Source organism: Gopherus flavomarginatus, chromosome 9 (assembly GCF_025201925.1).
Source record: "Gopherus flavomarginatus isolate rGopFla2 chromosome 9, rGopFla2.mat.asm, whole genome shotgun sequence".
Taxonomy (NCBI): Eukaryota; Metazoa; Chordata; order Testudines; family Testudinidae; genus Gopherus; species Gopherus flavomarginatus.
Window position 1 is genome coordinate 77,573,253 of NC_066625.1, and position 24,499 is coordinate 77,597,751.

The window sequence follows — 24,499 nt, forward strand, 5'->3', positions numbered from 1 at the left end:
GTTGTGGATGGTTCCATCCACTCCGAGGCAGAGGGGGGGAAGAGCGAGCCGGAAACTCGGGAAGCGCGCCTAGCGGTGTGGGCTGGTCCTCTGGGGCACCGCCCCCTGCCCGGCCAGGATCATCTGATCTCGGTAGCAGCCTCGAAACCCCGCTCGCAACGCGGCCAACAGCGACTGTCCCGCCCGGCCGGGCCGGGCCGAGCAGCCCCCGAGCGGCGGAGCCAGTGGGTGAGGGGCCGGGGGGAGCCACCCCCGGAGGCTGAGAACTAGGGGGATCCGGGGGAGGGGAGAGACCCATAGGGGGCTTGGGGATGAGAGGGGGAGACTGAGACCCATGGGGAGGCGGGTGTGTGTGAGGGGAATGCGGGGGGGGGAGGCTGAGCCCCATAGGGAGGGGGAGGGGAGTGGGAGGGGAAGGCTGAGCCCTATAGGGAGGATGAGGGGAATGCGGAGGGGGGGAGGCTGAGCCCCATAGGGAGGGGAAGGCTGAGCCCCATGGTGAGGGGAATGGGGGGGAGGCTGAGCCCCATAGGGAGGGTGAGGCTGAGACCCATGGTGAGGGGAATGGGGGGGGGAGGCTGAGCCCCATTGGGAGGGTGAGGCTGAGACCCATGGTGAGGGGAATGGGGGGGAGGCTGAGCCCCATTGGGAGGGGAAGGCTGAGACCCATGGTGAGGGGAATGGGGGGGGAGGCTGAGCCCCATAGGGAGGGTGAGGGGAATGCGGAGGGGGGGAGGCTGAGCCCCATTGGGAGGGTAAGGAGAATGGGAGGGGAAGGCTGAGACCCATCGGGAGCCTGGGTGTGAGAGGAGAAACCCTTTGTAGAAGGGGAGGCTGAGACACATAAGGGGGGAATTGAGGGGAAACTAAGCCCTGTTGTGGGGCTGGGAGAGATTGGCAGAGAGACCCCTGAAGGTAGGGACACTCCCCTGGATGGTAGGGAAAAACCAAAGGGGAGGAGCTGTGTGATGGGGCACATGGGGTTTCATTGACCCATGGGAGGGTGGAGTGAGCGACTGGAATAGGATAAGCCGGGTAGTTGCAGTATCACAATGGCCTTATGTATGCTGGAGGGTTTTTTCTTAAACTGTCCCATGTTGGTTCTGCTCCAGTGATGCCAGTGGTCGTTGCAAGTGCTCAGGTTCTTTGGGGGGAGGAGAGGGAAGCCCCAAATGCATTACGCTGAATTTCAGTTCTCCTGTTGCTCTTCTCTTTGCAGACCTGTCCCACCAAAAAGGGCTGACTCTTGCCCATTCTCCGTGTTACTAAAGTGGGCTGAAGATGACACGTTTACTCTGGAGGAAGTCGATAGCACGTCTGTTTCCATCACCGAGAGCCAGGCATGGGAGATGTGCCTCAGGTTCTTCAGCCAGTCACCCAGTGCAAGAGGAGGTCATGCAAGATTCTGGCGCCAGCCAACGGCGCGTGAACCCACTAAACATCCAGATGCTGTCCAAGGTTCTTCACGAGCAGATTTTCCGGGGTGCACAAGTGCAGTACTCAGATGCTGACATCCGGAGGAGTGTGGAACATCTGCAGAAGCACGACCTGTGGGGCAAAGAGACATCCATGCTCCCTGATGTGGAGCTGCAGCTGCCTCGCATGTATGGCAACGATCTTGATGAGCACTTCCAGATTCTGGCACAGAAGCAGAGTCTTCCTTACTTGGAGGCTGCTAATCAGCTGCTTCACTGCGAGGTGCCCCCCATGCCCTCACAGTGGGCTTGGGAAGTTGGTTGGACACAGTACGGACCCAATGGCGAGAGGAAGGCTGTAGACTTCCCTGAAGAACGAGCCTTGGTGTTTGATGTTGAAGTGTGCATGGCAGAAGGCCATTGCCCAACACTGGCAGTGGCTGTTTCACCAAGTGCCTGGTAAGATGTGATAACTGTAATATACAAGGAAAGCCACAACACTAACTGTTACCACAGTGGAGATGGATGGAGGAGCAGCAGAGCTGAGCTTCTCCATTTTGCTAAATACTTGGTTTGATAGTGAGTAAATGGTCCCATGGAGCTGTAGCTAGTGGACATAGGCCAATTCTAAAGCCTACATGTGAAATTCCAGTTTGATTTGGTTAGTGAATTCAGTGCTGGTTTCACAGCCTTGGTGCATGAACAGGTCAAAGTTGAGCAGCAGCAGTGCAGACTTCCCTATGCTGCTTCCTGCCAGTGTAGCTCAGCCCTGCTTGAAAAGTCAAATTCGGGGGGAGGGGGGGAGGAATTTGGCCTCCTAGCTCATCCCTCCTTAGTCCTTCTACTAAGACTAGCAGAGGGGAATCAGTCTTCGCAATCTTAAGTAATCCAAAATATAACATGCTTCCTTTCCAGGTACTCCTGGTGCAGTAAGCGGCTGCTAGAAGAACGCTATACCTGGTCCAGCCAACTGACTTTGGCTGACTTTATTCCACTAGAAACTGCTCTGAACTCAAGCTGTCTCACCAAACAGGACTGGACAGAGAGATTGGTGGTGGGTCACAATGTCGCCTTTGATCGAGCACACATTAAAGAGCAGTACTTGATCCAAGTAAGTACTTTCCTGATTTTATGTCCATTTCATCCACCTACTTGCCCCTTGGCTTCTGTGCATGGCTTTGAGGAAAGCCACTTAGGACACTGATTTTCAAAATTTAGTGTATACAATAAATTAGTTAAATGTATAATTTATTTTACAAAGTTAATTTGCTAGGGCAGTTACTGCTAGTTACACATTTAACCAGCCACGTGTATGTATGCTTACCCGATCTGGGTCTGCAGTTGTAATTATGCACAAATTACACATGTTTTTGTAGGTATAATTGCACTCACCTAATTTTGAAGGTCAGGTCTTGTGCCTTAGTTAACTGTAAGATAGGAATAACATCACTTCCACACCTCCTGGGAGGGATTGTGAGCTTTGTTCCATTGAGGGTTGTGAATTGCTTTGAGATTCTCAACTGTTTAGTGCTACCGAGACAGCAGTCTGCCTGTTGGTGCTTTTCAGTTTCTTTTCCCTGTGAACCAAAGTATAGAGAAGTATTTAGCATCAGGAAAGACATGAAGGCCAGAGCTGGCAGATGACATGGACTTCAGTAGTCCAAGGTATGTGACAAAAATAATTTGTAAGTAGTGGAACATGTAAGACATTTTGGTAGCATCTTGGTTTACTGCCATAGTACAGGCCTGGATTCTTTCATTTCTAACGCCAGGAGCCTTTAGGACACAGAAGAACAAGCACTCCCATTGCTGCCAGAGTTGTATAAAGGCTTGGATCTGTGTGATTGATTTCAGGGCAAGCTGTCCTACCTGGGTGTCCGATTATGTCAGTTCAGCACTAAGACGAGCAAGTTGTTGAGTGTTTAAAGTCAAGTCCCAGTAGATTTCCTGAGTGCATAGAACACTAGCAGCTCCCACACCAGACTGCCTCCCCACCAGCCCCCTAGCTCCATTCTTGAGACGCCTGTGTGCGTGAATTGTGAAAAGGGCAGTGGCTCCATGACTGCCTGTTCGCTAACCCAGCTGTTCTCAAACTGTGGGTCAGCCAAGCTGAAGCCAAAGCCTGAGCCTCATTGCCTGGTGCCAAAGTCCAAGCCCCAGGGCCGAAGCCTGAGCCTCACCATCTGGGGCCAAAGCTGAAGCCCAAAGGCTTCAACTCTGGGTGGCGGGGCTCAGGTTATAGCGCCGCCTTCCCCCCTCCCCGCCCCCACCTGGGGCTGAAGCCTTTGGGCTTTGGTTTTGGCCCCCCACCCAGGGCGGTGGGGTTTGGGCTTGGTCCCCCCCCTCCTAGGATTGTGTAGTAATTTTTGTTGTCAGAAGTGGGTCACAGTGCAATGACATTTGAGGACACCTAACCTGCTGTGCATTTCAGGGCTCTCGAATGCGTTTCCTGGACACCATGAGCATGCACATGGCCATCTCAGGGCTGACAGGATTTCAGCGCAGCCTCTGGATGGCTGCTAAGCATGGCAAGAGGAAAGGACTGCAGCAGGTCAAGCAGCACATGAAGAAAACGCGCAGTAAAACTGAAGGGCCTGCAGTGAGTAGGAGAATCACTGAGGAAATTTGTGCATTGCTAACTAGTGCTATAGATCCCAACTGCTTGTTTTCCTTCACTTTGTTTCCTTAGCATTTAAAAACCTCCCCACTCCTTCCCCTCCACAGGGGACCTAGTTCTGGCCTTCCCAAAGGAACGGTTTAATGGACTGCTCCATTGCATTGTTTGAAGGAGAAGAGTCTGTAATAAATGTTTCGTCTTGTGCTGTTACTGGCCATCTCTGTACACTGCAGCTGGGGTCTGAAAACTGAGCTAGGCTCTTTCTCCCTCTTATGTCATCACATGTAATCAAGGGACTGCAGTCAGAACGGTGCTGGTGACCTAGTGCATAAGTGGAGCCATCTTGCACTCTTGTAGCTTCAAAGGAGCTACAGGTCTAACAGGAGTAGGAAGTGGTCAGTGACAGTAAAGCCAGTGGCTCTGACTTGCAAACACAGGAGAAGCAAGTCTGTGGAATAAGAGAGGGCTATTTTATCTTGACAAAAACAGGCTTGCCCCACTCATATCTGTTCAGAATACTGCTGCAAAGGTTATTGTCCTCGCCTGTTACTGTGACCATATCATCCCTCCATTGCCTCCCCCTTCTCTGTTGCATCAAACATTTCACTTTCAAGGCCCTTTACGACTTATCCCTACCCTACCTCTCTTCTGTCATTCGTTATCGAGATATCAACTCTGGCCTCCAGTGCCCACTTGCTAAATTTTCAATCAAGCACCTTTGTGTCTTCTCCCATGCTGTCCCTTATTGCTCAGAAGGAGCTACCTGTAAACCTTTGCAAAGCTACCTCATTATTCTCCTTCAAATCCCCTTCCAAAACTCTCCTCTGCCATGATGCCTGCAAAACCCTTAGATTATACTTAGACGATCTGTTGTTCTGAGTTTGCATGGTGCTTAACACAGTGAGATCCTGGTACGTGACTAGGGTTCCTTGACACTATGGTAATACAAATAATTTTTATATAGTCTGTTTTCTTATCATAACTGTACTTCAGCTATACTTTAGATATATTAATTTAAAAATAGTACGACAAACTGCCTCTGCGTGTCAGTCAGCTGCCAGTTCTTTTCCTGCCCTGAGCTGGTCTGCTGGCTTGTCTCTTTGCAGATTGGCTCGTGGGACTGGGTGAACATCAGCAGCATTAACAACCTTGCAGATGTGCACGACCTGTACGTTGGGGGTGAGCCACTGGAGAAAGAGGCCCGTGAGCTGTTTGTCAAGGGGAGCATGAGTGACATCAGACACAACTTTCAGGTAAGGGTGAGCAGCTTCTGGGAGAGGCCGGGGGAGGAGGAACCAGGCCAGGGGGATTTCTTAATTATAAAAACAAAAAACTCTCAGCAGGAATAACGTTTTCTAGCAGCATGTTTTCTATTTCCTTGTAATGGCTTTTGGAGACATACAAAGCATCCCCAGCTATGGGCAATGAAAGATGGAGCACTTTGTGCTACTGTTAGTAGTCTCCACGGGCAGCATCTCCATACTGATGATCAGGGCAGTTACAATTGGGTCCCTTTTCTTGCAAAGTTGGTGCACGTCTCAGTCTCCCATCACATTGCCAATGTGGCCACTGTTTGACTAAGATTTGCATGCCTCTGATCCAGACTTCTGAGATTTCTTTCCCAGGGAGGGGAAGTTTGTGAAGATGAGGTGGAAAACTGTGTTGTGGAAGTCTTTAGTATAACTGGCTGACAGTCACAGTGACACTAGGTTATTGTGCCCCTTGGCTCGGCCAGTTCATTGCACTATGCTCTGTGTACACAGTCTAATCTTCCTACTTTTTGTCTGTTTCTGCCCCAAAGGAACTGATGAAGTATTGTGCCCTTGATGTCCAAGCCACTCATGAAGTGTTCCAGAAGCAGCTGCCACTCTTCATGGAGAGGTGAGAAGGAGTTTGACCTTAGCTAACACAAAAAGTAACTCTTGCACGGAGCCACGAAAATCTGGCTACAGATACAGTGAATTTGGCGCAGTTGCTGCAGTCTTATCCAGCCATGCTGAGGACCTGAGTTTTATCCTCTTGAAGATGGGGTGGGGAGTGGAAACTTGTTTCCAGGTTGGCGATCAGCATCCAAGTTCTTTATGTTGAGGAAGGTTGCAATGGCAGACTGGTGCCAGAACTCTGGGGCTGCACAGAGCCCCATTGCATGGGGACCCTGATCCCTCTCTTCTGGCTAGAAGGAATAAGGATCAGAATTTCACACTCAGCTAAGGTGGGCAGCTCTTAATGAGAGGGATTCTGTAATGAAGCTCTCATGGGTAGGACTGAGGGATCTTGTTGGTGAAATGGACTTTCTTCTGCCTGCCCTACATACAGATTCATATTAGGGCCTTCGATAATTGCCAGTGCAGGAGAGCAAAAGCCATAGACAGTTCCGGGCAGTAGTGTGAGGTTGAGAAACTCCTAAGTGGAAATGGAGCTGAAGTTACAGATTTAGTATCTTTATTTGTAGAATAGCCTAGTGCTTACAGGCCAAATGCCTTCTGGGTTGTGCTAAATACCATATGTATTTGTGCTGTAGATGCCCCCATCCTGTGACCTTTGCAGGGATGCTGGAGATGGGTGTTTCTTACCTGCCTGTCAATCAGAACTGGGAGAGGTACTTGGATGAGACTCAGGGCACCTATGAAGAGCTGCAGAAAGAGATGAAGAAATCCCTGATGAACCTAGCCAACGATGCCTGTCAACTGCTTTATGAGGAGAGGTACCAGCTGGGTCATGAGCATCATGGCAGGGGGAAATGCAAAGGAGGAAGGGGCTTATATTCTGGCACTTAGTGCAGGAAGAGAAAGCATTTTTCATTTTAAAAACAGCAAAGGAATTTACTTAGCACCGATATGACAATAGTGTGCTAGATGACTAAGAAGATTGTTGATGAGACCTGAAGCCATTCATCTTTAGATCACCAAATCTGTCCCCATAGTCATAAGGGTTGACCCTCAATCCAGTCCCTAGCAGACAAATGTTCACAGCTCAGAAACTATCTTTGGAATTGGCACCAGCTGGTTAGCAGCCTCTGTAGAGGCTGAAGATTCAATGGAGACTGAATTTCTGACTGTTCAAGTCTGGGTGAGGCATGTTGACAAAGGGTACTGTGCAGGAATCTGGCATTGCTGCGGTCCACTGCTTTTATTCTGTTCATAACCCTCAAGTTCATGCTTGACAGGGAAAATAGTCAAAAATTAGGTCTGTGTGCGTCCCTCCTTCTTGTCGCTGGTAAAGTAAACTGGAACTAGGTGTCAGAATTCAGGACATTGGCAGGGTCTAGATCAGGCAGAACGTAGAAACGCAAAGCCGAAACACGCTACATGTAATGTTGTTCTGCCATGCAGGTATAAGGATGATCCCTGGCTATGGGACCTGGAGTGGGACCTACAGGAATTTAAGCAGAAGAAGAAGAAAACAGTAAGGAAGAAAAATGAAGATGTAAACAGCGAGCCAGCCAAAGTGGTGGCAAACCCATCTGCCCTAGAGTGGCAGGAAGGTAGTGCTCTTGGTGGGTGCATGGTGGGGAGTTGAGGGTGGAAAACAGGCTTAATGCCAACTATCTCTAAGTTCTAGTGACGTTGCAGGAAAGACATGCAGCGGTGGGAAATCTAAACCAATGGGAAAGGCCGGCTGTCAGGTGGAGGCATAGTCAGTGTAACTTTCTAGACAAGGAGGAACAGAAATAACTAAGCAAATATTGGATCACGTGTAAGAGCAGTGCATGTCGGAAAGGGCACTGTTTCTGATCATGCTGCATTCCCAAGTGGGTGCAGAGAGAACATCCCTTGCTTACGTTTATTACAAAATCAGATTCTGGTCCCCCCAGTGAAGAGGAAGAGCTGAGAGTCCCCGAGAGCTGGGTCTTGCTGGAGCGTCTGAAGGAGACTATCAGTTTGCTACCAAAGAGAACCCAGCACCTGCCAGGCCACCCTGGGTGAGTCATTCAAAGGGGGTTTGCATAACTCACCACTTAATGGTGACTTTGGTTTGTAGATGGAAATGTTTCCAGTTGCTATTACTAATCTATGGAAGTGTTATCTGAGCTCCTCTTCCTGCTCATGAGGCCCCGGTATTCCAGCTGTTTAGTCCCTTTCTAAATGCCTTTGCTGATGGGCAGTAAATAGCCAACAGGTGGTAGAAGGATAGGTGAAGTGGAGAGCCTGGAAACTGAGTGGATGAAATATGTACCTTTTTGCTTCAGAGGCTGGGGTTACACTCTGGCTGCTGTGAGATTAGTGGGTCCCAGTTCAGCTCTCAGTAGACAGGGGATCATCTTTGGAAGCCACCACTAAGAACTGGGCACATTTAAGTATTCTGCTCAAACTGGCTTGTGCTCAACCAATGTTGAAATTAAATTGCCTCCCACTTCTAGAGAAGATGGACCCTCCCGCATGTTGGAAGCACCACAGCTACCCCACTGCCCTGCTATCCGGGGTTGAAGGTATACTCAACATATACATTGTTCTATGCTCAAAGAAGATCGGAAACTGTCTTTCAGGGCTGGCAGTTCTTGAGAATGGGTTCCTGAGCTGGAGCATGTGCTCGTCCCATAAGAGGAAGAGAAATCCCCATACTCCCAAGATTTCTCGTACTCCACTGTCCCAAAGAGAGAGAGAAAATATTCAAGCTTCTCCAGAAAGATAGCTTTTTATAAGGAGATGGCAAAATCATTCCCCTGTCCCTTAGAAATGCAGCACTTGGAAAGCATGTGGTTGAACACATTAAGTAGGAGGCAGCCACTTAATGTTTCTTTTTGATGGATGAGTTCCATTTAGATGATCTCACATTTGCTGATGGTCCCATTGATCATTCACTGGATATTAGATCAACTAAGTGAGCCCAACAGATGTGCTGTCCTCATAGTTGGGGAAACCCTGGCCTAGGCTAAAAGAGATGAAATAGGGTGGACCACCTCGAAACATTAATAGTGAAGGGAATTTCTCATGTTGCCTTGTTAACCAATATGAAAGGAACTAGATGGAGAGGAAACTTTGAACTGCTCTTGAAGTCTTTTTCCCCACCCTAATTGTTACTGTCTTGGGTCTCTAGATGGTACCGTAAACTCTGTCCGCGCCTGAATGATCCAGATTGGGTGCCAGGTCCCAGTCTCATCAGCCTTCAGATGAGAGTGACACCAAAGCTAATGAGACTAACCTGGGATGGTTTCCCAGTGCATTACTCTGAGAAGCATGGCTGGGGCTACTTGGTGCCAGGGAGGAAGGACAATTTGCCAAAGGATATCTCAGAGGCAGAAGAGCCATCCTGCCCACACAGGTAGGATAGTGAGAGAGATGGGATGGGATATCTAAGGAGATGTCAGCAGTACATTACCGTATTCACTAAGCTGGAGGAGAATCCCATGTTGCTAAGACTTTTGATCTCTAGTGGTTATTTGCTGCAGTTTTGGGGAGGGAGGTTCTGGGAAGAAGATCAGCAAATTAATCCAAAACTCTAAAGTCTCAAACTGCTTGGCAATCAAATAAGGCAGTAACCTGAGGGCATTAAAGATGCATCTATTCCTCCCTGAACAGAAGCCTATGCTTTTCTCCCTTCCTATCAGAAAAAAAAACCTCTCTGGCTAAGCAGTGTTTGACTGGGAATTTTGGCCTGTCCTTTTGAAGATTAAATTCCACTTCAGATGCTCGATATGAAACCTGTCTCCACTCCCAAAGACACAGGTTGCTGAGTACCACTCATCTCTCCTTTGCCTTCTCCCTCTAGGGTTATTGAGCACCTGTACAAGGAGCATTGTAAGGAGAGAGGGAAGGAGCAGCCTGGCTCACTGAACACCTGCCTTGAAGAGGAGCTCATGTTAACAGACAACAGCACTATCTGGCAAAAGGTAAAGCTGGGTTTGCTGGGACTGAGGGACTGTGGGAGTAGAGGCTCAGAAAACTTGTCCGAGGCACTTGTTCCCCCTGGAAAAGCGTGATGGGCAAAGTCCACCTGCTTGAATGAGAAGAGAGGGCCTGACTGCCTTTGGCTCCTGCCCTGCAAATGACCTGGCACCTTCAAACAAACCAACTATCCACCTGGGTTCCTTGATCATTTTTCCTGTGGCTGGCTGTCCCCATTAGCCTTGACTGATTCACACAGGGGTTGCTTTCCATGGTCATTTCCCTGAAAGGAATCTTGATTTTTTTATTTTATTTTATTTTTTTTGTTCTAATATATGAAGAGAACATTAAAAAATACAGAGTTCAGGTCAACTCCACTGAACCGACATCTGACCCCTTCACTCCCACAGTCCCTCTGGTTTGAGCTACTAAAAGTCTGGCCAGGGGGCCACCCTACTCAGAGATTTGTTAATGCCAAATCTTAGCAGCCTGTGACTTGGAGCAACTGAGAAGTCATTTCAGAGAGGGTTGAGGGAAAGAAGGGGGTGTCTGAAGTAGAGAGAAGCAAAGGAATTTCTTGTAGCCCAGAACAGAGAATCCCATTTTGGAGCCCAGAAACCCTGTTCTCTCAGACATTCACTAAGTCTCCATCCTGTTCCGCCCAGCTACTTTCTTGCTGGTTAAACACCTGTTGTGCTGATATCCAATTAAAGTGATGTAAGAAAGGGGACTGGCAGGCTTGGATGGGAATGGGGTACAGAGCCTCTTTCGTCTATGCTGCTGATTCAAATCCAGCGCAATCCCAAGTGACTGAGTTATTGTCCTTTGATGGCTCTTCAGCAGCCTGTGTGAAAAGAACTGGCCTCTTTGCTGAGAGTCTTGGCAGAGAGGCCAGAGACTAATAGCTATGGAGCCTGAATTCCCCATTTGCCCCAGGGTTCTCTCTCCAGGTATTACTGCACGTTATTGCCCTGCTGCATCCTAGTCTGTACCTGTTTCAAGGATAAATGGATGCCTAAAGTCGTCTTAGATATCAAGCCAACACTTTCGCCAACACACAACTTACTTTAAAAATGAGGAAGCTGGAGAGCTGTGGGCCCAACAATGTGCTGGAGAACAGCAGCCTCACACTATGAGAGGTTCCTGGAAGAGCTGTCCAGGAAGCCCCTGATGTAACTGGGAAGCCAAAGCACATACTAAGAAGCTCTCTGATCCTTCTGTCCCCTTTGTTCCCAGGTGGAGGAGCTGAGCCGGTTGGAGGTGGATGCTGATGTGGAAGCTGAAACAGGTAGAACAGCTAAAGGGCCCAGGCAGGTAAATGGAACATCCTACTGGGAGTGGGTCAGCTAACTGGGATTCGTTCCGAACAAGAGGGCCTAGGATCCTGCATGGCTGACGAGGAGCGACTCCCTCCATAGCAGGGTCCCTTTAGGAGGCTGCTCTCAGAAGCCCAATAGATGTCACCATTGTAGTGTGAGGAGTCAGGCTTTCATTTCCAGGTGCTTGTGTAGTTTAGGTGGCTCTTCATTAACTAGGTGCTTCCCCCCACCCTTGAGGCTTTTCCTTCTTCTGGCTCTAAGTTTATCAAGTGTCTTGTGCTGGATGGTTTCAGGGAGAGACTGCTTACCAGGAGCTGGAGTGTGCCGAGAGCCAGCCTACATATCACCATGGCAATGGCCCTTACAATGATATCAACATCCCTGGCTGCTGGTTCTTCAGGCTGCCCCATAAGGTGAGTGTGGAGTCCCTAGGATGTTACTTGTTTGTTGCCAAGCCTTCTCTGGAGTGCAGGGCATGGTGTTTGAGACCCATGGCAGGCTCCAAAGGGGGAGGGAGTGACACATCCGGAGATCATTCCCCCTGCACTGACCCAGCTAAGCTCTTGCTGTCCTCATGCTAAATCCTGGGGTGTGCTGAACAGTTCCCCACTGAAATGCACATGGGCACTGAGTATTTTAACTGTGGGATTGTTCCTTTACCCATCCCCCTAAAGCCCTTTACTGGCCTAACAGGACCAAGTCCCAGCTCCTCACTTTCTCCTTCAAGGATTTGCACAGTCTCATGTTCTTCATCCTATCTGCTCTCATCCTCCCACTCAGGGTTAGAATCATAGAATATCAGGGTTGGCAGGGACCTCAGGAGGTCATCTAGTCCAGCCCCCTGCTCAAAGCAGGACCAATCCCCAGACAGATTTTTACCCCAGTTCCCTAAATGGCCCCTTTAAGGATTGAACTCACAACCCTGGGTTTAAGCAAGCCAATACTCAAACCACTGAGTTATCCCTCCCCCTATACCTTCAGCTGGATTAGCCTCCCAGTTTCTGTCTGCTGAATGCACTTGCACTCCTCCTTCAGCCCACACTTCTTTGATGTAGCCACCTGCCCTGGTCAGCAGCTCGTGACAGGGCTGGTGCGAAGGATGTGCTTGTAAAGATGTGGAATGGGGCAGGGAAGTGACCAGGGTTTCACTTCTATTTCATAACAATGACTGCCCAATGTACTGAGCCAAGCCAACCTCCTTTCCTTTGCTGTTAAAGGATGGGAATGACAACAACGTTGGAAGCCCTTTTGCCAAGGATTTCTTGCCCAAGATGGAGGATGGCACCCTACGGGCTGGCATTGGGGGCACTGATGGGACAAGGGCCCTTGAAATTAACAAAATGATCTCGTTCTGGAGGAATGCTCACAAGCGAATTAGGTGAGATAGTCAGACACTAATTCCTCTCCTCTCCCAATTAAACTGCAAAGTACCCCACCCGTGGGGGATCTGCTGCTGAGTGACTGATAATGGGACTCACACAGGAACTGTAGTGTAGTGCACCTCTGTAGGTTGAGGCACTGAGGAGCATTAGAGCTGATAAGGGAAGGAGCCCGGAAGGCCTCCAGAGAGGCTGATCCAGGGCACAAAGTTTGCACACCTAAGGGAAAAAGGGATTAGGCAAAGAGCCAAAATGAAACTCTAATGGGTAAGTGCAGGAAGGGAGCTCAAACAGTGCGTAAGCAGAGTGGGTTAAGCCCCTCCAGCCCCAGGTCCACAGCGCTAGGATGCAAATGTCTTCAACTCCCAAGGAATGCAATGGCAGTTCAACAGGCGCTCCTATGGGTAAGGGTCAGGGGAATGTCAAGGCCCAGCTAGATCTAATGTGGACAATCTGTCCACTAGGATTTCTAGGGACAGGGGTTGGGGGAGATTAGATATTAGTACTACAGAAGGAGCTTTCCGTAGATCTGTAATAGTCTGAGAGTACATATGCCCCCACTTTTAGCACTTCCAGGAGTCAGGCAGGTAAATGCACACGTTGGGGGTCTGGTAGATTTGCTACTAACTCCTCTTAGCAGAGTACAGTAACTTCTAAATTGTAACACACGCCTTGACCACTGTTGTTTTTTGGACAGGGAGCTCCTCCCATGTTAAATATCACTGTCTGTTTCCCGGCAGCTTGCTGTACGGGGTTGTATCTGCCTGACCACAGTACAGGGGGCTAATCTGAACTGCGGTACTGGAGATGCAGGGTCTGAGGGATGAAGCCCTATCTCTTGTCACAGCCTCAGTGTCCCATCCTGTGAATGAATGGTTTTTCCCCATGGTCTAGATTAAGCTGAAACTTCTATTCCTCAGTTTAAAGCATTATTTCCATGTAGCATTCAGTTAGAGGTAGGAAAATGACAAATGTCTGAGTGGTTCCTGATCACTCTGCCCAATGGTGGCACCTTTTGACTCCTCCATAGTGAGCAGCAGCCACTGTTAATGGAAACGGGTATGAACTGGGCTGTAGGTGTGTGCGCAGTGCCAGAATGTGGTGCTTCAACCCAAGCAAGAGGACAAACATCTCCCACAAACTAATTTTTTGGCAGTCATAAGTGCCAGAAACCTACTTAATTCATCATTAAAACTGCCTTGCCCTCGGCACATGCTGGCATGGCCGGGGCTAGAAGCACAGTGGAGACAGCGTGCTCAGCTTTGGCGTGTAGGCCTTGGGCAGCTGAAGGAAAGAACCTGAGAAAAGGGGGTGCAAACTCAGGGGTTAACCAAATAGAATCGAAGATCCAGGGTGAGATCTTCCCTCTAAGCATTTACCTGCCTCAGCTGCTGTTCATGGCCCTTCTCTTCCCAGCCTGTCTCACTGGGCCCTGGCCTCATGTGTTCTTGTTTCAACAGCTCCCAGGTGGTCGTGTGGCTGAAGAAAGGGGAGCTGCCTCGGTCAGTAACTAGGTATGTAAGGAAATGCTGTACAGGTCAGTGGCCTCTGTTCAGTTAAATCTGACCTTTGACTATTGGACCTTTCTTTCTCTGAGACTATGGGAACCTGAATCCTTAAAGGGGTCAGAATTGGGGCAGTACAGAGGGAATAGTCTCTCTCCTAGTTCCCCTACTTCCTCCCATCAGTCGCAACTTTCTGGCCTAGCTCAGCAATCAGACTCCACGCTGGATCATAAAAGGACTTTAGAAACTCAGTCCCATGTGATGGATCTTTCTCAGCTACAGCCGCTGGGAAGTCCGTTTCAGTTACTGAGTTCTCAGTGTGGGAAAAGCCAGAGCCAGGCCTTCTTCATCCTGACTGCTCTCCAGTGGGCAGGCAGTGACACTCCGCTTCTGTTCCAGACATCCAGACTATGATGAGGAGAGTAATTATGGAGCCATCCTGCCACAGGTGATAACAGCAGGGACCATCACTCGTCGGGCTGTGGAACCCACTTGGCTGACTGCAAGCAACGCCCGGGTACAGAACTATCTTTTAGTGCTCTGGAGAGGGATTATCTGTGGAGCACAGTAGTGTGGGATTTCTCCTGGCCTACAGGGCAGGAGATCTCAAGCTAGTGACAACTGTCCTGGATTAGAAATCGGATTTAGGGTAGCGGGAGTATGTCTTGGGTTGGGTGTGAACTTTGTAGATCTCGGAGGCTGGTTCTATAATCCTTTGCCCTCTTGTCTCACTGACATAAATTGGCCTAATAACCTAGAGCTGATGAGATCCAGAAGCCCAAGGACTGAGAGCAAAACCCCAATGAAAAGGGAGTTAGAATCAGTGGAGACCTTCTGGACTCCATCTGGGATGCAGAGGCCTTCGCAAAGGAAGTGGGGTGAGAGTGGAGCAAGGCAGTAGTTGGTCTCCTTGCCTGTATTCCCCTTGTCAGGAGTGTCTCTGGCTGGCATTTCTGCACTGGAAGAGCTATATGGTATTAATACCACATGTTGTGATCTTCCAGGAAAGTAGGATGCCGAGGCCAGGCAGCCACTGGAGAAAAGTTGTGGTTAGCCTGGCAGTGGTGTGGGGGAGGGAGGTGTAGGAGGACATGCTCAAAGTGGTATCAATCTGTGTTCACAGGCTGACCGAGTAGGCAGCGAGCTTAAAGCCATGGTCCAAGTCCCTCCAGGCTACTACCTGGTTGGAGCAGATGTGGATTCCCAGGAGCTCTGGATAGCTGCTGTCCTTGGGGAGGCTCATTTTGCAGGCATGCATGGTGAGAGGTTCAGCTGGGGCAGCATTGCCCTGCAGTCATGTGACGTGGAGGGCAGTTAGGGTGCTGGTGATGCTGTGAGGTCTGACTCAGACCCATTTCCAGTCTCCATTAACCTCCTCTCTCCTGCCCCCCAGGCTGTACTGCATTTGGCTGGATGACTCTGCAGGGAAAGAAGAGCAACGCCACAGACCTGCACAGCAAGACGGCCTCTACGGTGGGGATCAGTCGGGAGCATGCCAAAGTCTTCAACTACGGGCGCATCTATGGGGCAGGCCAGCCCTTTGCAGAGCGCCTGCTTATGCAGTTTAACCATCGGCTGACGCAACAGCAGGCAGCTGAGAAGGCTCGGCAGATGTATGCAGTCACCAAGGGGATTCGACGGTGAGTGCTGCCTTGTGGTTTAACTTAGCAAAGCTTTGACGCAGAAAGCTGTGGGGAATGTGATCTGCCTGTGACGTTGTGTCCACTGTTGAAGGAGTTGGCCAGGAACTTGCCACACTGTTAGCTCAGTCTGGCTCCAGCTGGGTCATTCCTCCTGGGATTTGGACCAGAAGGGTCCTTTGGTAGGTTGGCTGCCCCTGTGCAGCTGCCTGAAAGGAAGCTGTGTCTGTCTCTGACACAGACAAATCCTTCCTAATGAGGTGAAGGCAGAGCACATTGCAGGCTGCTGGGCTCTCTTACTGTCCTGGCCTAAATGTCCTGAATCTGGAGCTCATGCTTCTTGACAGTCAAGAGTTAGTTAATTTGAAGCTTTTGAGCAGGCCTGCTCAGTTCCATAACCATGAACCTTGTTCCTGAAACTCCAGGAGATCTAAGTCTAAGATGCCATTTATCCCTGCTGGTTCCTCTTTTCTAGGTATCACCTTTCTGAGGAAGGGGAGTGGCTAGTGAGAGAGCTGGGCTTACCAGTAGAGAGGGCAGAGGACGGTTCTGTGTCTTGGCAGGACGTGCGAAGGATACGGAGAGAAACCACGAAGAGGTGAGGGAGCAAAGCTTGAGAAGAGCCTCTGTTTGTGGGAAATGGGATATGCAAACCCTCCGATGCACCCTGTGCCAGTAACACAGGGAAAGGAGAGCTAGTGTACACAGGAGTCCTATGTCCAGAAAGGGGATGCTGCTGAAAGAGGCAAGTCAACAGCTCTCTTAATCAAATGAAATTGGAGGCCAAGGGCAGTTTTAGCTTTTGTGCAAGAAAAGAGGCAGCCATGAAGTAGCCAGGCTTTGTTCAGATTTCCCCACCAGCCTCTGCCAGTGCGCTTAACGCCTAATCTGCAACATTCCTTGCTATTGGAAAGCCCAGGATTACTCCTCCCATCTGTCCCCATAACTCTGCAATGCACCTCAATCCTGACCTTCAGCATCCCTGCTTTTCCAGCTCTGAACCTCCCTGTAGCTCTGCTGACACACTTCTTCTGCAGAATCCCCTGCTCCGTTAGTTGGGGGCTTCCCTTCCTGCCAATCTGCTGATGTGCCATAAACCTAAATCTGCAGAAGTGAAAAGCTAGTGCAGCTGAGCCCCTTTATTATCAATGGTGAAGCTCATGAAAGCTCTGACTCCAGTGCCTCTGCAGAGACTGTTTTGTGGCAGGTTCCTGGGGGAAGATGTAGTGACCCTTCTATTCCCCACACTGCAGGTCGCCCAGGGGAAAGTGGGATGTGGTATGCCAGCGTGTGTGGGCTGGAGGGACTGAGTCTGAAATGTTCAACAAGCTGGAAAGCATTGCTATGTCTGCCTCACCAAGAACCCCCGTGCTGGGCTGCTGCATCAGCAGAGCCCTGGAGCCAGCTGCTGTCAAGGGCGAGGTAAGAGCAAACCCTAGCCTGACACACGGCTCTGACTTGGCTTTCAGGGTTTGTCGGTTTGAATGAGATGACCTTGGCGCTCCCAGCTAGCAACGCTCTATGTAGTCTAAACTGTAGTCTAAACAGGCGGACTTTGTATTAGTTAAGTGACTGGATCCTGCTCTATTCTGTGCAAAGCAGGAGTGGCCATCGGACTGCTGGCTGGCTGCCAATACTGCCCTGGATTGGGAACAGTTTGGATCATCCTGTGGCACCACAGGTTTATTGGTGCTCCACCCATATAAGTTTTGATGCAGCTGTAGTTCTCTGTCATGCTGCCCTGTGACAGACAGTGATGCACAGCAGCTTTGCTTGAAGGTTGTGCTACAGCAAAGACAACAGTTAACTTTGAGGCTAAACCCCCTCTGTACTCAGCAAATGCTCTAGAATCAATTGTCAGAAGCTGTGGTACAGACTGAATCAAAGCCAGGTTCTTACAGTGCCTGTCATACCCCAGGTGTCTCTGCAGCTACAGGGTAGACAATGGGGTCTAACCTGCCCTCACTTGCACCCTTGACATCAAGGAAGTCACACAGGTGTGTGGGCAATTTAGGGCCTCTGTAGTCAAATGAAACAGCAGCAGTTCAGAGCCTGCAATATTGCAGCCACTTCCCTTGTGGGAAGGAATCTGGTCAAGACAATGGGATTAGTCCCAGTGCTTTCTAGAAACTGCCACAGGCATTTTCATTTCCCCCCAGAACAGCCCGTAACGGGGGTAGGTTTAAGTCTCATGTGAAGGGTGGCATCTTCAGAAGTGCAACGTGCACCTAGTACTACTCTGCTCTGCTGAGCCCCAGTCCTGGTGAAACAATTAAACCCCATGGCCTTGTGACTTAGAGGTGAGAGTAGTGCCTGCTGAACCCACTGACACCATAGAAGCCAGTGAGAATGTGCCATATCCTCAGGAATAAAGGAGAGAACATAGCAGGAGTTGAGCATACTCACCAGCACGTAGACAGCTGCAGTAACTAGTTGTAAATAGCTCCTTCAGGGGTGAGACTGCTTGCTTCTGCTAGCTTTAAAGGGTCAACCCCCCTGAAAAGCATGCTGGGAACATGATCCTATAAAAGGGCAATTGTATAATGAGGGTTGATTAGCATCTAGGAAGTAACAAAAAGAAGTTGTATCCTATCATGATGCCCTTCTGTAATTGTTCTCTCCAGTGGGTGTATTTGGGGTTTTGTTTGTTTTGTTTTCGGATAGGATTTTGTATTCTCAAACACTGCCCCAGCAACACAACCCTTTCAGGTTTCTTACCACCAATTGTTTCTTGGTAGAACGTGACCCTATGGGAACAGACTTCCCCAGGGAATGTGCTGCTATGGGAATCAGTTCTGGAACCCTTCTAGCTTCTGGTTTGTTTTTCCTCCAGTTTGTAACCAGCAGAGTGAATTGGGTGGTGCAGAGCTCAGCTGTAGATTACTTGCACCTAATGCTGGTATCCATGAAATGGCTCTTTGAAGAATTCAGCATTGATGGGCGCTTTTGCATCAGCATTCATGATGAGGTGCGCTACCTGGTCCAGGGTGAAGATCGCTACCGGGCAGCACTAGCCCTGCAGATCACCAACCTCCTAACACGGTAAAGGTTCTAAAAAACCCAGCCACATTCCAGCCATGCTGCCTCATAGGGGCAAAACTGCAGGGCATGTGTTTCCTGATGAGACAGAATAGGCTGAAACTGTTGGTATGGTAGGAAAGTTAAGAAACAGTCCATCACTTCAGTTATGTTTTGTCCTTAGTGAATGTGGAATTGGCCAAAAGAGTCAAGTTAGCAGCGCCAGAGACTGAGTTCCTTTTTATTCACCACCTAGGCTAACACAGGCAATTACAGATCAAGCTTCCTGCGGGCCTCACTCCTGATCTAAACAGGGATCTAGAGAGCAAGAGAGACTATCAGGCTCTGTAGCAGTCAGTTTTTAACCACTCTAATAAGCAAATTGGGGTACTGGGGTTTTGATGTAACTACCCCCCCCCACCCAATTTCACACAGGCCCAACAGCCACTGGGTGGGAATTGAAGTAGAACCTAATTGCTTTTAAAATTCCAAATCTTGAAGGCTTGCGTGTGTCAAGAATCTTCCTTCATATAACAGAATGCTGAGCAGTTAAACTTCATGGTTCTCCTAGCAGGGGCAGGAATGGATGTCAGTACCTGCAACGCTCCTGTGCCAGGAAATGCTCGTATGACTCCTTCCTGGCCTCTGGGTCCTTCCACTAGTAGCTCTCCATTGTGTGGCTGCATTGTGGTCAGAGCAGTGAGGCAGCTTGAGTGAGTCAAACCCTCATGGTTTTTAAACTGTAGTTTAAAAATTAGTTTTGAGGTAATAACTTTACACGAGTCCCCTTATCTGCACAGCCCAGCACCGTTACAGTGAAGTAGGCCAAAGCAGAGCTGCTTGCTCTTGCTCTGTTTACTGGCATGCTTAACTAGATGCATCTCTGTGCCCAGGTAGTGCTAATGCCTTGGTACCTGTGGTTTTGCACCATCCATTGGCAGCAGTAGGCTTCACTTTGGGAAAATCTGACACACACACTGTGGGAGAGGATTAACTGGAGTTAAGTGTCTGGGTTCTTCCTTTCTTAGAAGGGAAATTGAACATACCTTGACTCTCTTCCTCCCACCTCCTCTTCAGCAATACCAAGCCCTCAAAGCTTTTTACATCTGCAAAGTGCTGTGCAGATAGGATGCAAAATAATCTTAACAACCAACTAACTTTCTTGGAAGCTATTATTGCTGCAGGCAGGACTAGACTTGATTAAAGCAGAAGTTCTCCCCCTTCTGTTAGAGGGTACCAAGCATGTTGCTAACTGTGAAATCAGGGTCCTTGCTGCCTTTTAAAGCCTGATAGAACCAGCTCTACAGAAGGTGAGTGTCAGCACTGAAGCAAAGCTCTTGGCAAACAAGCTGTAATACCCAGCAATTGCCTTGTGGTGGTGGCTAGTAGAATTAGCCTGTCTTGATGAGTCTCCCACCTGCCAGGGCAATCTGAGAGGATAAAGGGTACTGCCCCGTGTCTGTGTAAAGATCTTTTCCATCATCTCAAAGGGGTGGTGGTTATAGTGAAGAGCCGTGACAAAGCACTAATTGGCCCACTTGCAGTCTTGAGGGTAGCTCTTACCACAGAGCTAGAATCAACTGCCTACTATGAGAAGGGAAGGCTCTGTCCTCACTTGTGCTCCACACCCTTCACATCCTCACCCTCGCATCCTGCCCTGACACAAAGTGGCAGGAGCCCCTGCCACCTCTGGAGGGTGAGGTACCCCGGTGGGCCAGCCTCTACTCCACCCTAGTCCTGAGGATAGCAGTTGGTGGCTCCTTCACAGAGCCATGAACACGGGCATGTACTTGGCATGGTTCACTCCCATCCTGGACACTTGCCCCTTCTGTGGCGTGAGGGAGACTCTGGTGCATATTTACCTAGAGCCCCTATTCCGGCTCCTCTTAGACATCCTGTTAAGTTTTTGGTTGCACTTTTTGCCTCGCCTCACCTTCTTATCAGTGCACTGCATGGCCCCACAAAGTCATGGGACTTCCTGGTCAGCCTCCTCCTAGCCCTGGCTAAAATAGCTATCTAGAAAACAGGGAGAGGAGGTTGGCCGATGGGGTTTCCTGTGACTGGGACCTATTTCTGATCCTCCATCCGCTCACGCATCTGGGCAGATTTCCTCTGGGCAGCGTTCGCTGGCTCCCTTGATGCCTTTGAAGAGCAGTAGGCACTGTCTGGAGTTCTCTGCTCGGTGTCCCCATCAGGTTCCTGTTGTTTGACCCTTTGACCTCACTCCTGTCCTGGTTATCTTATTAGTTGTCCCCCAGAATCATTTGGCTTCCAGGTCCTGTGGATTCTCCCCTTAGACTGGGGGGAAGTCCTTAAGCAATGGGCAGGCTTCTGCCTGCCCACTTCCTGGATCCCAATAGGATGAGAAGGGAAAGACTCTCCTAAAGATTAAATATTTACATGCAGTGGCTCTTACTCTTTCAGGTGCATGTTTGCCTATAAACTAGGCCTACAGGATCTGCCTCAGTCAGTGGCTTTTTTCAGTGCTGTGGATATTGACCTGTGTTTAAGGAAGGAGGTGACCATGGATTGTCTAACTCCATCAAATCCAAGTGGGCTGGAGAGGAGATATGGCATCCCACCTGGTAAGTATCATCTCTCACAAACTAGGAGTGAGAAGGAGATTATAGCTTACTGAAGCATGAACAGCTAATCTACATCTGTAAGTAGCACTTGCTCTTAAATGCTCTGTCACAGAGGTGTGTTCAGCTAGGAGCTCTGTGATTGAGCATTGCTCTGTCACAGTCACCTGATAGGTACAAACTACTTACTATAAAAAGACAGATTCCCATAAGGCAGTTTGCCTAGCTCTGTACAAAGACCATGCACCTGAAAGTGACCACATATTTGCTTGTACCAGCTGTTAGACAGTTCCTGTCTCAGCACCAAGGCCAGCCTGCATTTCCAATCCAATGACACTATGTGGAACTCCCAGCTGAAGCATGTTCTGGGGCAAGTCCTAGAGGTCTGCCACCTCCCTGCTGGGTGACGGGGTTGCAGTAACATTGTGCAAATTCCTCTGAGTTGCTGTCCCTTTGTCACCCCTACATGTATGTCCACATTGGAGCTGGAGTTTTAGATTCTAGGTTGCACAGACATACCAACGCTATCTCTGTTCAAACTTACATGCTGAAACTAGAACTGTAGCCACAGCACCATAAGAGGCTGGCCAATCAAGTACATACTTCAGGTCTCAGATGGACTTGTACTCAGGATACATCTTCACTACCGGCTGTATTGGTGGGTAGCAATTGATTTCTCGGGGATCGATATATCATGTCTCATCTAGACACGATATATCGATCCCTGAATGTACTCCTGTCGACTCCAGAACTCCTCCAACGCGAACAGCAGTAGCGGAGTCGACAGGGGGAGCTGTGGATATCAATCTCGCGCCATGAGGTTGGTAGGTAACTTAATCTAAGATACGCAACTTCAGCTACATGAATAGCGTAGCTGAAGTCGAAGTATCTTAGATCAAGCCCCTCCCGTAGTGTAGACCAGCCCTCAGTGTGACTAGCCCATCCTGCCACCGGCACCCTCATTTCTATTTTTAGTGCTCTAGCTTGTGAGCTAGTGTGGGAGTATGTACACTTGACCTGGAAATTACACCTCCAGCTCCAGTGTAAACACATCCTAAGTCTTACACTAGTGCTATTGACTGTTCTTAGCACAGCACAGCCTTGTTTAGAAAGCTGCAGATAATCCAGGCTGAAGTCGTACTAGTACCCACCAATTCAGGATAATTACTCATCACTTGACAAACATCTTTAGTTACTTATTTTCATCAATTAAAAGTAGCAGCTATTTAAATACCTCCTGAAATGTGAGACAGTTCTTTCAAGTAAAGAACTAATTGCCTAACTTTAGAAGCACAGATGAGTAGGCAGTTGGAAATGTGAATAGTTCAATGCATGGCTTTTAAATAAGCCACGCAATACCTCTTTAAACAATCTTTATTGGTAAAGCTTAAGCCAAAACATTTTAGGAAAGGCACAACAAGTGAACATGTCCTAGTGGTAGAAATCTCTGACTTCTCTCCAGGAACATGGACCAAAGCAGCCAAGTGCATTACAGCTAAAGTCCACAGAAACAAGAGAACACTAGAGTCCAACCACAGGAATATTATTAATAATCTCCATTTTTAAACTGTATCACCATAGTTGGCTTCTCTGTTCCTATCTTTACAGACTATGGCTGCAGTGATTTTTGTATACACAGAGGGGGCATTAAGGCCTTTTAAAGCAACAAAACAGTGGAAAACACAGTGTTGGGGTGGGGTGTCTATCACTTATGTTGTGGGCTTTCAGAAAGTGCCCAAGTGGAAGTAAATTAACAGCTTACAACTGTCTTTCAGGTGAAGCTCTGGATATATATCAGCTTATTGAAATAACCAAAGGCTCACTGGAGAAAAGAAAATAGAGCTGGAGACAACCAGAGTGTAAGGCTCTCCAACAGCTAACTTATTGGCAGGGAATGCCAGTGCTTGGGGTCCTTGCAAGGGCAGGGCTCCTGGTAGCAAACCAGCCCAGGTGACAGGTCTTGTCTTGCCCTAAGAAGAAGGGACTTGGCTGAGGGAGAGGACTCCACTGAAGCAGCACATTCTAATGGCAAAGGCAGCTCCCAGAACAATGTCCGAACAGCCTACCCAAGGCCGAATTTTTAGCTGTAAAATACAAGGTCTTGCACAGACTGTGCATCACTGGGCCAGCATAGCTCAAGCAGCCAAGGGAGAGTTCATGAGTGCTTGTTATTTTCCACTGCCAGAACAATTTCGTTATAGGTACAGTTGTCCAGGGCATTGCTGCCAGTCTGCAACAGAAAAACTGTGCTGGGTGAGTGTTACTTTGACAAGAAGGCAGGAGCTCTATTTTTTTCGTCGTCTCTTCTTTTTGGGTTCCTGACTCTCAGCCGGCTGTTCTGCTGCAACAGTCTGGGGGGATATCAATAAAAGCATGAGTTATGCTACTGAAGAACAGGCTTCTGTGGTTCTAACCTAATAACCGTTTATCTACTTCAAGAAACCACTCACACAGAATGGGAACTATCTCTGTTCTTTCCACATCAGGGCTAGTGTTCTCACACAGATACTGCCACTGGTAAAAGCCCCATTAATGCATGCTTGTTTTATCTGGAAATCAGACTGAGTATAAGCCAGGGGTAGGCAACCTGCCAAAGGCGGCACACGAGCTGATTTTCAGTGACACTCACACTTCTTACACATTTTGAAAACCTTATTTACTTTATATACAACAATAGTTTAGTTATATATTATAGACTTATAGAAAGAGACCTTCTAAAAAGGTTAAAATATATGACCGGCCCACAAAATCTTAAATTAGAGTGACTAAATGAAGACTCAGCCCACTACTTCTGAAAGGTTGCCAACCCCTGGTATAAGCCCTGAGGCAGAAGCCTCCTTATTTTGTTTGTAGTGTCTACTCCAAAAGGGCACTGATAACTGTTGTGTTACAGTAGATCTTTAAGGGAACAAACAGGTTAAGCCTCTAGGAACTAGGACATTCTAGCACTCACAAATGCATTAGTCAGAGGGGAACAGATTCTTTTCCGGTGGAGCTTAAGGAAGGCCAATGTGCTACTCTGCTTTCATCACTTGAAATGAGGGAAAGGCCCCTTTACACTACGGGAATAGAAAGCAAGATAAGGCAGTGCTTCTCAAAGTTTTTGTTCTGCAGAGAACTTCATAAGAGTTATTTGATCCACACTCCCCCATCTTAGGTACAAGCCTGTTAGGCCAATAGTAGTCTACAAAATGCAGCA

The 24,499-nt window shown here is 48.7% G+C and overlaps 2 protein-coding genes across 5 annotated transcripts in view; one reads left to right on the forward strand and one right to left on the reverse strand.

Annotated features, from left to right (window-relative positions):
• The first annotated feature begins 119 nt into the window (after window positions 1-119).
• POLG (DNA polymerase gamma, catalytic subunit) lies at window positions 120-23,926 on the forward strand. Of its 2 annotated transcripts, XM_050968836.1 has the most exons (23): window positions 120-228; window positions 1,220-1,874; window positions 2,331-2,526; window positions 3,847-4,014; window positions 5,139-5,285; window positions 5,834-5,913; window positions 6,554-6,736; window positions 7,365-7,528; window positions 7,831-7,954; window positions 9,070-9,294; window positions 9,742-9,862; window positions 11,094-11,171; window positions 11,470-11,589; window positions 12,394-12,554; window positions 14,016-14,069; window positions 14,460-14,577; window positions 15,184-15,319; window positions 15,454-15,700; window positions 16,176-16,298; window positions 16,954-17,122; window positions 18,534-18,742; window positions 21,143-21,303; window positions 23,076-23,926. In XM_050968836.1, the coding sequence occupies exons 2-23, from the start codon at window positions 1,282-1,284 to the stop codon at window positions 23,138-23,140; spliced, it is 3,642 nt and encodes a 1,213-aa protein (XP_050824793.1). In that variant the 5' UTR covers window positions 120-228; window positions 1,220-1,281; the 3' UTR covers window positions 23,141-23,926. The 2 variants fall into 2 exon arrangements, with proteins under 2 accessions (XP_050824793.1, XP_050824794.1); XM_050968837.1 differs by lacking the exon at window positions 120-228 and having other exon boundaries at window positions 891-1,874; window positions 7,365-7,516.
• FANCI (FA complementation group I) overlaps window positions 23,553-24,499 on the reverse strand; it is a 40,931-nt gene continuing 39,984 nt past the window's right edge. For all 3 annotated transcript variants that reach the window (XM_050968833.1, XM_050968835.1, XM_050968834.1), the window contains exon 38: window positions 23,553-23,651. In XM_050968833.1, the coding sequence (XP_050824790.1) occupies window positions 23,586-23,651 (66 nt within the window). In that variant the 3' untranslated portion in view covers window positions 23,553-23,585. The remainder of the gene's footprint in view (window positions 23,652-24,499) is intronic.

Bases quoted from the DNA above. Each gene is read 5' to 3' on its own strand.
- POLG (XM_050968836.1), top strand. From the start codon at position 1,282: ATGACACGTTTACTCTGGAGGAAGTCGATAGCACGTCTGTTTCCATCA. The intron at 5,286-5,833 runs GTAAGGGTGAGC...TCTGCCCCAAAG, and splicing joins ACATCAGACACAACTTTCAG to GAACTGATGAAGTATTGTGC. The intron at 9,863-11,093 runs GTAAAGCTGGGT...CTTTGTTCCCAG, and splicing joins ACAGCACTATCTGGCAAAAG to GTGGAGGAGCTGAGCCGGTT.